The sequence below is a fragment of the Cricetulus griseus genome, chromosome 5 (genome assembly GCF_003668045.3).
Source record: "Cricetulus griseus strain 17A/GY chromosome 5, alternate assembly CriGri-PICRH-1.0, whole genome shotgun sequence".
Taxonomy (NCBI): Eukaryota; Metazoa; Chordata; class Mammalia; order Rodentia; family Cricetidae; genus Cricetulus; species Cricetulus griseus.
Genome location: NC_048598.1, coordinates 130,088,893 through 130,104,502, shown reverse-complemented (window position 1 = coordinate 130,104,502; position 15,610 = coordinate 130,088,893). Strand labels below are relative to the sequence as shown.

The 15,610-nt window shown below is 40.8% G+C and overlaps 1 protein-coding gene across 2 annotated transcripts in view; it reads left to right on the top strand.

The window, feature by feature from the left end:
- The window catches only part of Slc38a6 (solute carrier family 38 member 6), a 56,775-nt gene that overhangs the window by 16,938 nt on the left and 24,227 nt on the right, over positions 1-15,610 (top strand). For both annotated transcript variants that reach the window (XM_035445005.1, XM_027418241.2), the window contains exons 4-6: positions 619-671; positions 3,897-3,936; positions 15,374-15,452. In XM_035445005.1, coding sequence (XP_035300896.1) covers positions 619-671; positions 3,897-3,936; positions 15,374-15,452 — 172 coding nt within the window. The remainder of the gene's footprint in view (positions 1-618; positions 672-3,896; positions 3,937-15,373; positions 15,453-15,610) is intronic.

Here is a 15,610-nt window from a genome sequence, read left to right as displayed (position 1 = left end):
AATGGACAGTAACCATTAATATGTGCATTTGAGAAACAAAATCAGAACATGGGCTGTACTAGAGAGCCATAATAAAAGGAGTCCTTGGTGAAGTTTTTGATCTTAAAAAAAGTTATGTGCATGAGTGTTTTGCCTCTCTGTGTGTCTGTGCCCCATGTGCATCCCTGTGCCCTCAGAGGCCAGAAGAGGCCATCAGATCCCCGGAACCTGGAGTTATAGACAGTTGTGAGCTGCATGTGGGTGCTGGGAATCAACCTGGAGCTTTTAACCACTGAACCATCTCCACAGCCCCCTGGGTGATTTGTTTTGTTTTTTTAAAGATAGGAAAACCCATCACTACCTGTTCAGAGGCACATCCTACAAAACATCTAAATATGAGGCACGTGGGTTACATTTGGAGTGGGAATTAAAAAGATTTCAGAATGAAAACTCCAAGCCCTGGGAACCAGCCAAATGATCGGGCCGCCTTTTCTGCCTTTACTCATATCCCAGGGTGTGGTGGCTCCATGCCACAGCTAATCCCTGCCGGCTGAAGCTGACTGTGCCTAGCTTGTAAGAGTAAAATAACCTTCATAAATAATTTTGTGTAAAAGTAACAATTGTACGTTCTCCTAACAGCAGTGACCTCTTACGAAGATCTTGGACTCTTTGCATTTGGATTACCTGGAAAGGTAATTTCATTTTCTCCTCATGGGGCATTCTCTTTTCCTTCAAGTTCAAAAAGCCATATATATAAGAAAGACCTTAAGAGATGAAGAATAAATGAAATAAGAGAAAGAACAGTGGGACAGGAAAGTAAAGAGAAATGTGCACCCCTTCCGAAGCACATCTGTAAACCAGTTCAGTTTTTAAATCTTGTTGCTGACTTGATGAGCTGCAGAAGTAATGGGACTCTTAAGTTTTCCTCATTAATTTTGATCAGATCCTCTGAGTAAATTCTTAAGAGGGAAGGAAACGATATAGAATTAGAATCATACCCTGGCTGTTTTCAAAAGCAGCAATTAGATGGGTCATACTATTTAAGAGCTGAAGAGTGCTGAAAGATTGCCTAGTGATCCCCTTGTTTACATGTGAGAAAAGTTAGACCCAAAATGTTAAGCGACCTGTTACCAACTGTTACCGAACATCTGAGGACTGTAGACGCTACACATACTGGGTCTCCTTCTTGGAATAATAAAAATGAAACAAATTTTTATTGGCACTAGTTTTCAGTGGCTTTCTAGCTTTAAAGTTGTAGGGAAATGTTTTTCCTACAGATCACCAGGTCTTAAGTATTGTTGGTAGTGTTACAGTTAAGTTACTTTTCTTCTGTTTCGGTGTCTCAAGGGCTGTTCATATTTATTTACCACTGGCACCACCACCGAGTTACAGTTCCCTCATCGCTGCACAGCAGAACCATCTCAAAGATCGAGGGCTATGGACTCTCTTTCCTGAGTGTGAGCTGTTGCACCATTGTTTACATGTGTCCCCATTCCTAGGAGGCAGCTGTGCTGGACAGAACATGTCCAGAGTGAGGACTTAACTAGATTTTGTTTGTATTTCTTCCCCCATTTCTATAATTAGTCTGAAATCTTCCCATTTTCTTGATGTGAGATTGGATAATACTGCTCTGAGAATCGAAGAAATATTTTGAAAAATTTTAAGGACAATCTTAAAAATTATCTTTAAATTTGTGTATTTATCAGCTGAGTATGTATTGAGCAGTGCTATGGCGATGCACTGTAGTAGGCACAGAAAATATGGATAGGCAGATATTCATTCTGGCTTTCTAAACATTAAATACCTAAAATTAGAGAAGGAGTTAGTGCTAAGATAGTATATTTGCAGTACACTCATAGAAAATAGAAGTGTTTCATGTGTGTGGTCAGTGGGTTTCATTTGCATTGAAGGTGGTATACACAAAGTCAGAATGGTCTTCCCACAAATGGCTGGATTTCAGAAACTCGTATTTAAGATGAAGGCAAACTGCCTTCTAGAAAAACATCAGAGTTGCCATGACCTGTAGTCAGCATTTTCCTGTCCAGGCAGCTGTTTCCCAAATAACCAACACAGAGGCTTAATTATTTATAAATGCTCAGCCAATAGCTCAAGCTTGATACTACTCTTACATTTAAATTAGCCCTTATTTTTTATCTGTGCTTTGCCATGTGGGGTCATGGCTTTTCTACATATCCTGCTTCCTCGGTGGCTGGCTGGCATCTCCAGACTCTGCCCTTCTTCCAGCATTCACAGTTTGGCTCTCCTGCCTGCCTATACGTCCTACCTGACTACAGGCCAATCAGCTCTTTATTAACCAATGAGAGTAATACATATTCACAGTGGAAGGATTATTCTACAGCAATGACCACTGTCTTAGTTAGTTACTATTGCTGTGATGAAACACCACAAACAAAAGCAACCTGGGAAGGAAAGGGTTTATTCAGCTTATACTTCCAGGGAGCAATCCATCACTGTTGGGGGACATCAGTGGAAGAACTCAAACAGGGCAAGAACATGGAAGCAAGAGCTGATGCAGAGGCCATGGAGAGGTGCTGCTTACTAGATTGCTCCTTATGGCTTGCTCAGCCTGTTTTCATATAGAACTCAGGACTACCAGCCTGGGGATGGCAACACCCACGGTGGGCTGGGTCCTCCCACATCAATCTTTACTTAAGAAAATGCCCTACAGGTTTGCCTACAGCCATATCTTATGGAGACATTTTTTTTTTTAATTGAGGTTCCTTCCACTCAGATGACTTTAGCTTGTGTGTCAAGTTGACATGAAACTATCCAGCACACCTGCATCTCTAGAGACCTTGCCAGATTTCCAGATCATTAGGCTTCCTCTGTATCTGCAAGGACTCCAGGTCCAGTAAGCTAGGTAATTATGGGATAGGCAGTGCTCCGCCCCAGGAGAAATTCCCAGTAGAGGTGAGACTCAACTGTGACCTATCCTTAGTCTATGGAGGCCTGAATGATACAGGTAGCTAGTCAGCTCCAAATGTCTGCTGGTGGTTACAGCCCAGGTGTTTAGTGGTCAGGAGGCCCAAGAGAGAATAATAATATTTAAACATTTACTTTGAGTTCCCCAGGAGTCTCATCCAAGACCAGAAACAGACTGGATATAGTCCTTGGGTATTTTTTTGTATACCTCAGACCTTTTTTGTTTTTAGCCAGTTGTCAACTTTTATACTCTTGAAAGTGTGAAATTCAGCTTCTGACTTACTAAATACTAGCTGATCTGGCTACTTTGGGTCCACTTTTTCCCATGCCATTGACTAGCCAGACTGACTGGAAAGGAGCTGCTCCTGAGGAATAGGGTCCAGGTTACCGTAGTCCTTGCCACCACCTGCTATTTTAGACTTAGCTCATTGCACATTTGTCTAAGTTTTCCAGATCTGGTCATTGTGCCCTAGAGTTTTCTGCTGCAGGCTGTGTAACCTTTGAGAGTAGCATGCCCAAATACCAGGTCCGTGCCAAGCTGGTGTCAGAGGTCATCCTTTCCCTTTAGGTACTATAGTGTTGACACAGCACACTCCATTCTGTTTTGGGATAGCTACTAAAGCAATGGTAAAGCCAGTAAGAAAGGGACCGCAGGACTTCCCAGAGTCAATGTCAGTTTATTAGACATTGATAATCACCACTTACTAGCTTTTTAACACTTTTTAGCTATTCAAGCATGACTGCTAAGAAAAACTTCAGAAATATCTTTATAGTAACTATAGAGGTATTGAGGAAAGACTTTTTATGTGATATTTATTAATTTTGTGTAGTACAAACAGCATACAAAATTTATTCTTTTCATTGTCTTCAGTCATGAGTTGTGCATCTGTGGTATTGGTTGTTAATTTTAATAAAATTCTGTCCCTTCCTACTATTTCCCCTTTTATCTTCTGAATACATCTGTTCTTTTTTAGGTGGTGGTGGCAGGCACAATAATAATTCAGAATATTGGAGGTAAGCATTGAGAATGGATCACGTATGCATACAGGTAATGGAAATAGTTGTTTCCCTGGTTCCTTGCCTTCCTTCAGGGACACTGAATCTCTGTAGATGAAACCATCTTCAGAAGCTCCCTTTAGTTGCCTCCTAATATTCCTTAGATCCTTTTAAGTAGCACGGGTAGATCTGCCTCTAACTTCAGCTCTAGCTAAACCTGGATCACAGTCTTCTAGGCCTTCCCTGGTTGTGGTAGTGAGAGGGTGCAGCTGGGAAATGCTCCCAAAGTGATTCTGAATTATTTTCCCTCTGCTTTCACCCCCTCAGACACTCCCACTGACAGATACTTCTATAGTGGGAATAGTGTCCCATGGACCATGTGAACAGTCAGTCAGGTATGCCCAATGTCCCCTTACAGCTAAGAAGTTAAAAATGACCAGGTGACTTGTAGCACATCTAAGGGCAACAGGCATCCTCAAGTTTATCTTTCCCCTGGTTCCTACTAAAAACTGGTTATACAACTTATCCTAATTATGAGAACTGTGTAGAAATGAAAATCACTGTTAATCATAGACAGTTGACCGAATGTATTAAACATTTAACTCCAAAGTATGAGAATTGTATGTACATATTGTAAAGAGATTGCAGAGAGCTGAGCTGTGTCTTTGTTTCTTTTTACCATTAGCTAGAATGCTAAATAAATACTGTCAGAGTCATAGAAAACACACGAGGAAGTGATGTGCACTTTGGATCTTGCACAAGATTGTGTGCTCACAAGAAATTTTAATCATTTTCTTACATCTAATAGTTTTAAATAACTGAAAGATGATAGCTTAAGAGCTAAGCCATTTCACTCAACTAAACTGTACCTTTAGTGAGTATTTTGGTATAGGTGTGTGGGGGGTCCCATCAGTGAGTTGTTTTGGAATTCTGAATGTCCACCCTTTGATGCTTTAAATGTCCACAAAACAGTGACTTCATACTTCACTCCAGAAACCAGGAACACTAACCAAATCCCTTGGGAATTTTTGCGGTGCAAGTGATTTTAAGATTTGTTGTGGAATAATTTTTAATTAGAAATATGTATTGCTTAACTGCTTAGTGATGTTTCCTCTGCAGGTCCTCATTAAGACTTATCAGATTTAGTTCAGATTGGATTGGACCATTGTTTAATAATTTATGATGAATATTTAGTTTGGGAATTCGAATTCGAACTTTTTGTCTTAGCATGATGCCCAATACTGTGTTTCCTACAGTTTTCACCATAGTAGCTTCTTTTTCCCTAACCTGATTTAGATATGGCTGTTATAACCTTGCTGGGGTTAACCTTGTCTGAGGTTATCTCCCCATGTATTTCTGTTCTGTGCTTTAAGTTTTTCTAGTATGTTACATTCTGTAGCCAGAAGGCTTTTCTGAGTCCCACCTGGTCCTGCAGCAACTTATAAAATAATCACTCAGAGACTTTATTAATTATAATTATTTGGATGATGGCTCAGGCTTATTACTGACTAGCTCTTTTTATTAATTATTAATTTTATTAATCTGTGTATCACCACATGGCCTGTGGCTTACCAGTAATGCTCTGGGATCTTACTCTTCCATCAACTGCTGGCATCTCCTTGACTCCATCTTCTTTCTCCCTCTATTTCTGTTTGGATTTTCCACCTAGCTACATTCTGCCCTGCCATAGGCCAAAGCAGCTTTATTCATCAACCAATAAAGGCAACACATATTCGCAGCATACAGAAGGACATCCCACATCACCATTCCTCTTTGTACTCCCAGGAACCAATACGGTGTCTGGAACTTTGCTGGATTGAGAGGCGCTTAAATGATTAATACTCTATATCTAACTATTTGGGAGCAGGAGAAATGGCTCAGCAGTTAAGAACACTGGCTGCTCTTTGAAAGGACCTGGGTTCAATTCCCAGCACCCACACAGCAGCTCACTATTGTCTGTAACTCAAATTCCAAAGAAAGTTCATGCCCTCTTCTGGCCTCCACAGGTACAACATACACATGGTGCACAAACATACATGCCTGCAAAACATCATACAAGTATTTTTTTTTAAGTGAAAATAAGTGGGGAATGGTGGGGCTGGGGAGACAACTCAGTTGGTAAGGTACTTGCTTCACAAACAAGAGGCCATGAGTGCAAATTCCCCGCACTCATAAGCAGCCCAAATTGGAGGATCTCGGGGGCTCACTGGCAACCAGTAGAGCTGAATCTATGAGCCCCAGGTTCAATTAGGTACCCTGCCTCAGAAAAATAAGGTAGTGAGCAATTGAGGAAGTTACCCCGTGTTGACCTGTGGTCTGCACACACTAGGCCCACCACTAATGTCAAAGCTGACCATGAAAGATAAAGAAACTGGACTAATCCAGTATTTTCTGGGGAGCAAACTTGGTTCTGATGTATACAAGTTCACAGAGAAGCTGATTTAGGTTTCTCTTCCTTGTTTTGTGTTCCCCAGCAAAGTACCATTAACTGGGGGATTTGTAGTAAACAGCTAGCAGTTTTTGGAGACTGGAAGTCAGAAATCAAGGAAAACCACATCCAGTGAGGGTTTTCTTATTGTGATCATGTGACACACACTGTCACATGGTAGTGTAGACCACGCAGTCAAACTCCTAGCCTTGAGCCCTTTCAATGGGCTAAACCCGAATGTAAAATTGGAATCTCATGACCTAAACCTTTCCCATCACATACACCTCTAACACTTCTGCATGTTAGGACTCTGTTCCCTGGACACATAGTTTGGGGGACACTGTCAGACTTAGCTAATAGCCCTGTCAGTAAGCTGTGTGATTGAAGTGGAAGTGACCCACACTTCTTAAAAAGTATGCTTTGTCCCTGAAAGCATTCAAATGGAACTGTTCGGCCAATTGTCTGGCTGATGTGGAAAAGATTCTTGGATTTGGTGTTATGAAAGTCATCAGGTCTCTGCGTTCTTAAGGCTGTTGCTTTGCTTGCTTGTTTTAGAACTTTCAAAAGGCAACTTAGATGCTGTGGAAGCATTTTAAACGACCCTTAAGCTCAGCAAAGCTTGCCATGTTTATTTTAGAATGATGTCCTCGTTATTATATTTGCATTACTTGAGAGCTTATTTATTGAGAGCCTGTGAGTAATAAGTGAAAGCATATTTCCAAGGTTTTCTTTTCTCGGCTAAATGTTCATAAATGACTCCTTCATTGTTATAGAATGTGAAGCTTACCCTTGTGAGCAGAGCCCTGGCTCAGCTATCAGGTGCCTTATTTTCTGAAACCCCCAGTCTTTGGTCAAGCAGGCACGTGTTTCTCGGGACACACACCCCCACCCCACTCCCCTCCACCCCACCCCACCCCCCTTCTCTTGGCTTTGGTTTCATCTTCATTGAAGAATTCCTTGGGAAAATAGAAAGCTCAGAGTTTCCTCTCATCTGGAAATAGGGATTCTGATGTGGCCCTTGGGGAAGGCGTGTTAAGTCTCTCAGGCATTAATGGGGCAGAGTCTGTATGTTCAGTTAGGTGTCTTATTGCTTCTTAACTCTTGCAGTCTTTTTAATGTGTGCAACAAGGTCTAGGTTAGACTATGACTTTTGGTCTTTTGGCCTTGGCCTCTTGAGCACTGGGATCACAGGTGTGCACTCCGGGATTGCTGCTGCAATGAAATACCTGAGGAAGAGGGTTTGCTTTGGCTTTCAGCCCCAGGAGAAGTGGTCACAGTGGCAAGGTGGAACTGCAGTACCCCAGGCTGCTGTGAGCTGGTGCCCACAGGCAGGAAGTGGAGAGCCGAGACTGGTGGTGTGCAGCCTTCTGTCTGCATTCAGTTCAGTCCAGGATTCCCTGTCATGGAATTGGTGCTGTCCACAGTTGAGGTGACTCTTGCCACCAAAGCTAAGCTAAGCTAGGTAATACCTCAGAGGCCTGTCTTCTAGGAAATTCTAGATCCTGTCAGGTTGACAAACGTAGCCATTACACCCAGCTTCTCTCTCTTTTTCTTTTTAACAACTTTTTAGTTAAAAATTTTCATGCAATCTATTCCGTCCATGTTTTCCCCTAACCCTAACTTGCTCTGTGTGCTGTGTGATGTCTAAACATTTCAGCCTTCCTGCTTCAGTCCCCAACACTAAAAGGAAAAACAAGAGACGAAATGATCAGAAATTCGTAATTTCTCTTTGCTTATTCTGTGAGTCTTTTGGTGAAGCCCTGGTTTATTCCCTTCTCATAGTCCATAAACAAAAGTGAGGCACTAACTAACCCTAACCTCGGGCACCAGTGATCTAACAACGAGATTACGGTGGGGGCTTCCTACAAATAACCTCTAAAAATGCCACTTACTACATCTAGGACTCCTAAGGTCTTGGAATTATCAGCCTTTGGAAAGTGAAAAATAGTGACTTGTGACTCTGCTCTCTCAGCAGTGATGATTGGGAGCCCAAAAGAGACCATTGCCAAGCATAGCCCTCTGTGTCCTCTGCCTGAGGCAGAACTAGTGCTAGTTTTGCTGTGGGTTCCTGCTGGGACAGAGGGAGAAAGGGGGAATCCTAGACCTCTAATGTTGAATGCTGTTGCAGGCAAGAGAATGCTAGCTCAGGGTTTGAACTCAGTAAACTGCCTTCTGAGAGGACTAAGAAGTGTGGTGGGAGGGCTAGCTAGTTCTCACAGCCCCTATCCATTCTGGTGCATTACTCACTTGTCCCACAATCTGACAAGTGGTTCATTTTACATTAAATTGAACTTCTGCAGCAGACCATTCTGTCACTAGAAATCAAACAGCAAACCCCAGCTCATCTTAGTTAGCCAAGGGAAGTCCTACCCATTCTTGGAAGTCCACGATTAAAGCGAAGGCGGTTAATGGTCCTAATTCATGGCTTGCTCAACTCCAAACATAGAAAGGTGAGTGGCTCCGAGCCATGTGCCAATTTATTCTGCTTTTATAACACATAAGTCATCATTACAGATAGCATACTCTGTCCTCAATTCTCCAGTTCCTCACAGAAGAGTAACGATTTAATCACTACATTGTCAGGAGAACCCTAGTTTCACTGAAACCTCCTGAAATGGCTAGAATGGCCCAGGTTTTCTTCTTTGGCACAGAATCCACAGACTTGATTAGCAGCCTCGATTAACATCTCAATTAGGGCTGTGAGGAGTGAGAGAACTTCAGCAGCCTGTGAAACAAGATGGCACAGGGTCTGTGGCTAATAGACTACAGAAATCTCAGATTCCCATTATTGGACAAATCCACGATGTAATGTTAGACTATTTCAATTGTTTTCTTGAAGCAAATCCGAGATGCATCAGTTTGTATTGCCCCTCAGGAAGCTGGGGTTGGGAATGCTGTTACACCACCATCTGCTGGTCAGACTAACTGCAGCTTCAAACAAAACAAAACAAAAACTTTGAACAGTATTATCCCCAAATTCTAGAAAATACTGCAAAAGACAAAAAGTATGGGAAATTTGAGAGGAGTCTGTTTTCACAAGCATTTGCCTTGACTAAATTTAGTAGTGACATGTCATTGTAAAGAGACTTCAGAAACAATGTATTGGCAAAGATTTCTATTGAAGTTTTATAACGAGATTATAAAAATAGTGGTTATTCTGAGTGTGTGTGTGTGTGTGTGTGTGTGTGTGTGTGTGTGTGTGTGTGTTACTGAGGATTGAACAAATGCATGCTAAACAAGCTCTCCGCCACAGTGCTTTCCCCTAGCTCTACTGCCCCTCCTCCTGCCTTGGTTTGGAGACAAGGTCTCACCAGGCTGTCCAAGCATGGCCTTGTATTTCCCATCCTCTCATGTCAGCTCCCTGAGGAGTTTAATGCCAGTAGGCCTGCCTCTCTGGTCCCTCTTTAGGTTTAGGGTCTTAACAAACTATAAAATAAAAGCTCTTTTAGGAGAGTGAAGGAACATTTCCATCATGGTTTTTTTTTTTTTTTTTTTTTTTTTTTTTTTTTTTTTTTTTTTTTGTTCCCTCAGTTTTGCAGTTTAGGGAAATTACATTGTTTTACAGAAATTGCGGGTGCGGGGGGGGGGGGTCTTTTTAAAAAAGAGGTTGTATACTATTTGAGTGGGAATAGAATTCCTGTGGCATTTAGACGTTTAGTGGAAACACCACTAAAATGAGACATCTTGAATAAACTAGTTTTTATCCATGACTAAAGACAAGTTTGAAATAAAACAATCTTTTCAATGGACAGGCAAATCATAGCGCCTCTGTTTGTTTAGGCCACTGACTAAATCCTCTGAGAAGTTGCTGGGCTTCCCCCAACTGCTAAAAACCCAGTTCTATTTTTAAAATAGCTGACCGCCATCCCATCTTCATGCATGGTCTCTTAAGTGTTTAACAACATGGGGATTGTCTTTTAGACTAATGATTGTTTAGACCCAAGCTGAGTTGAGTCTTTTCTTTCTAAAATTGTAGGGTTAACTAATGACAGACTGAGAAACATTTCAAGTTATTGGGGAACACTAGTTCCTAAAGCTTAGCGATATGGAGGAAGAGGGTTGATTTTTGTTATTTTTTTAGGTTTCAGTGAAGTGTTAAATCTCTGATATATGTGAACAGGAGATTTCCTCTTTGGAGCTATGCCTCCACTGACATGCAGCTAAATTGTGGCAGTAGATGCTATGAAGTCCTGGCATGAAGCTATGTGAATTTTGAGACAATTACTCCAACAAAAGGGCTACAGCCCCAAATGGACTCCATTAGCAGTACGATGTGTCTCCAACTGAAATGGTGTAAAACTTTGAGCCTGATTGTTAAACTCGGCAGCCAAAAGCAGTTTGTTACTTAAATACTGATAACAAATAAATAAAAGACTTCATTCTACAGAGGACCCTTTGATAGACTTTTCTTATTTCTTTTGACTTTGGTCGATTGCTTCTCTACCTGCCCAGAGCAGACTGGCATTTAATAGAGTGAGCTCCTCAAATAAGACTGGCTGTTTGCACCAGCACCCACATAGCAAATTAGTACACATGGCTCCCATTTCTGTCAGTGAAATCATGTCTGCCAGGCAGGTTGGTATGGAAGTTAGACGTCCAAATAATTTCCTTTCACTTATAATATAGCCAAGCGTGTAGCAGGTGTGCTGTGCCCAGAGTTAGCAGCTGTTCTCATTTCCTAGCCTTTTTCCTCTCTGCCTCTGTCCCAGCTCATATCTCCCCATGACTGTCAGGCAGCAGTTAATACTCATATCTCCCCATGACTGTTGGGCAGCAGTTAATACTCACATCTCCCCATGACTGTTGGGCAGTAGTTAATACTCATATCTCCCCATGACTGTTGGGCAGCAGTTAATATTCACATCTCCCTATGACTGTTGGGCAATAGTTAATATTCATATCTCCCCATGACTGTTGGGCAGTAGTTGTTAATATGTCTCTCCATGACCATAAGAAAATAGTACTCATGTCTCCCTATTACTGTCATGTAGTAGTCCTCATGTCTCCCCATGACCATGTCTCCCTTGACCATCAGGAAGCGGTCCTCATGTCTCCCGTGACCGTCGGGCAGTAGTGATACTTACCCCCTGTTGTTGCCTGATCAGATTTCCCTCTTGCAGTTCTTTCCTAATCTCCTGTTGCTTTTCCACATGGCTTTTAAAGGGTTCTTTCTATTCCTGTGTCTTGACTAGGGTGACAGAATTTTTTGTTTTGTTTCATTTCATTTAAAATGAAGGGGAACGAATACCTATTCGGATAATGTGGTGAAACTAAATGATTTGGAATGACATAACTGTCAGCAAGGTGTATCTTGTAGCACAGATCTTGGCTTTGGTGTTATGGAGGCCCAAGCTATTCAGCTGTAACCATGGCTCTTAGGGATGATTCGGGTACAACCATTAGTTTGGAAGAAGCATGGTGTGTCTTATATTTAGAGTCTATACCTTGGCTAGATGCCAGATAAAATCATTTACAAATTCTTGCTTATGACCTGTCTCCAAGATAAGTCTTAAGCATTTCCTTATGCCAGTAATAGAAGAAATGGGACAGAAGGCGTGGCAACCAGCTATTCGACCTAGTGACCTTTTGGTTAAAAACAGTGGATATATGAGCTTTCCTACTGATGTTATTTTTTCTTAAAACCTTTCTCAGCTTACTTTATTGACTTGATCTTTTGATGTGGCTGTAATTAAGATGTATTTCCTAACGGTGTATATCCAGTAGTCTTTTGTTCTCAATAGTATATACTGTATGTTAAGGTGGTAGTACCTACATGAAAATTTATTTGTGGTTAAGAAAAAGTAATTTTAGCAGTGAGATTTCTTTGTTTTACTTGCTCAACCAGTGGGGTTTTCCCCATGGTAGGCTCTGTGGTTTTGTAGCTCTTAAAACATGCCAGCATTCTCCAAGGAAGAAGCAGTGTTTCACATGTTTTATTATACTCCTGTATACTGAGAGGCCTTTAAAAAAAAAAAAAAAACAGAGAAACATATGTCTGGTGAGTTCGTATTTCTTTAAGTACACATGGCTCTTCAGACTGGAATCTAGTGAAACAGGACTCCCATTTGAAAACCAGAGTGAAGGCTACAACACAGACGTGATCAAGTGATTAGCCAGAGGCTAATAGAAATTCTGGAAAGAATGACAGATTGTATATGAGAAAGAAATATAATCTCACATTCATTGTAGCCTTTTTACAATTAAAGATCAAAAAATAGGAAATTACTGGAAGAGCTGAATATCTGAAACTTTAGAAATGCGTACAGTGTCAGATTAATCCCAGCAAAAGGACTGATGAGCAGATAATAAAAGTCCTAAGTCTCTGTTCCTTGTTTTGAATCTACTTTTGTCCTTTTACCCCTCCTTCCCTCAAGATATGTTTAAGTAGTTTCTGAGCCATTTTCAGAAAACTGGTGTCTATTTCTTCATCATCATGTACATGTACTTCTTTGGAAAACAAAATGCTGTGACAACTCCGAATCGCTGAGTGGAAGAGGTTAGCATAGACCTCCCTCGCTCCCTCCTGTGCTCAGCTGCTGGTATTTTTCCTCTGAGGGAACAGAGCAAGGTAGAAGACATCCATATCAGTTGCTTGTAGTAGCCACAGCTAAGGACTTGCAGGCATGTCTTGGTGGCCCTTGGTGAGCAGCCATGTTTCTTCTGGAGAAAAAGAAAGTCTTAAATTACAAGATATGGTGAAAGCAGGAGTTATAATGAGTTCGCCAAACCAAGATGAATGATAAATAGGTGTTTATTGGGGATGAACTTACACAGGTAACAGTAAGTAATTGTTGAGGTGTTCCTGCTCGAAGGATACAGACCCTGCCTCTCCGATGCTCTCTGAGACCCAAGGGGCTTCCGTCCCCTGCTCCTCTACCTTAAACAGCGTGGCCACTGTTACAGGTTCACAGGCAAGATATCACTACAGTGTTTTCTTGTGTTTTCATTGCAGAAAAGTGATTGTTACTTGCCTGTTCTAAATTTAACTTTATCTTAGGTACCTGTTATTTTACAAAAAATAAAAATAAAACATTGATTGTGTTTGTGCATGCGGTAATCGCTCCTCCTGCAGACTAACATGTCTCATTCTTCTCCAGAGTTAAATCATCACAACATTTTAACTGGAGAGTTCAGCTGCTTCCCAACAGCTTGACTGAAATACACACTGTTCTTAAACTGTGCACCTTTTCATCCAACTTCCTCCAGACTTTCATTGTTCAGACTTGGCTTTCAGTGGTGTTCTTAGTTTTTATAAGTCCAAGGAGAAAGTGGAATGTTTCCTGAAATATAAATAAGTAATAAAAGCAGTGTGCACATAGAATACACTCTTCATTCTTCAAGGGTGTTTTTTTCATTGGCTCTTTTAAAAAGTAAGAGTGTGTGTGTGTGTGTGTGTGTGTGTGTGTGTGTGTGTGTGTGTGTGTGTGTGTGTGTGTGTGTGTGTCCAGTCAATCCCTGGGGAAAAGACTGTTAAACTGAAGTTCTAATTCCAGATTACCTGGGTTTCCATAGAGCTGAGTATTTCAACTTCTCTTTCTGTATTTGCCTAAATGAGTTCTCAACTCCACAACTGTATTTACAGTGGAAGGCTTGCAGAATTATTTGTGTGCATGTTAACTCAGGTACCTGTAGAAGACAGAAGAGGGCATCAGATCCTCTGGAACTGGAGTTAAGGGCAGTTGTGGGCTGCTCAGCAGTGCTGGGAGCCAAGCACTGAGTATCTCTTCAATCCCAGTATGTGTTTTAATGACTATGTGAGGAATCGTGTCTTTATTAAGTGATATAAAAGCTAGTTATTTCTCATATGCTATGAGATAAAATCTGAGTAGCAGTGCTGACTTCGGTTTCTGTTTTGTTGTTGTTTTGTTTTGTTTTGTTTTTGTTTTTTTCTAAAATATGGCTTCTCTGTGTAGCTCTTGTTGGCCTGGAACTTGATTTGTAGATCAGGCTGACCTCGAACTCACAGAAATCCACCTGCCTCTCTCTTCCAAGTGCTGGGGTTAAAGGTGTGTGCCACCACCATCTGGCTGCTTTTGTTTCTGACTTACACAGATGAAGCAAGGATTAGAATTTCTGTCTCCTTAATAGGCCTCATGAAGCAGTGAATCAGGGGACAACCTTAATTTATTGTTTCTTCTGTTTATGTCTTATAATATATAGCAGAGAGGGGAAGAGAAAGAGGGAGTTGAGCTTCTGCAGAAGGCGTTTCTTCCCAGTTAAAGAAAAAGAACAAATGATCAGTTATTAATTGTACTTAAACATGGTTGGTTGGTTGGTTTTGGTTTTTCGAGACTGTGTGGTCTTGGCTGTCCTGGAACTTACTTTATAGACCAGGCTAGCATCAAACTCACAGAGATCTGCCTGCCACTGCCTCCTAAGTGCTGGAAACAATTTTATTATAAATAGCCTATTAAAAAATCCCTTTTTTTAAAACAGAGAGCAGAATTGTGGCTATTAGGCTTCAATGTGGGTCTTTTAACAATGGGGAAACGATTGGCTTAAGGATATAAAACTGCAGTTGGACAAGAGGCATGGACTCTCTGAAGTCTTGAGGTCTACTGAGAGCATGATAAATATGGTTGATTACAATATGCTATATTTAAAAGTTGTGAGATAGTATACTTTAAGTGTTCTCAAAACAAAAATGATGAATATGTGTGATATAACATGTTAATTGGTTTAATTTAGCCATGCCATTGTGAACATACTGTATTCTGTATCATAATTGTGCATGACTTTATTTATGAGCTAAATAAATGAATGGAAAAGAAATAAAAATTAAAAAAAAATTTAAATCCCTTTTTTCCCTTCAGATTTGCAATGTAAACAAAGGTTATGTGATAAACTTCCCAATTCTTTTCTACAGAGTCATTTACCTTCATTTTTGCTGTATAGTGTTTGGGTTAGTTCATTGTGGGTTATCTTCTATATGGTGCCTTAGATTCAATGCACATTTGTTTTTGAATAGATTAATTACCCTTTGAATAATTAAAATTCTAATAGGAATTCTTTTTGTTCTTTTTGCAGCTATGTCATCTTACCTTTTAATTATTAAAACAGAGCTTCCTGCTGCTATTTCAGAATTTTTGCCTGGAGACCACAGTGGGTAAGAAGAAATGTTCCATTGTATCCATTCATCCACCTACCCATTCATTCATTCATTCATTCATTCATTCATTCATTCATTTCATTATGTTTCTATTAAACTTTAGTGGCAGGGGAAACAAATGTCGCACGTGTCCTCAGGACACTTAAAGGTTTCGT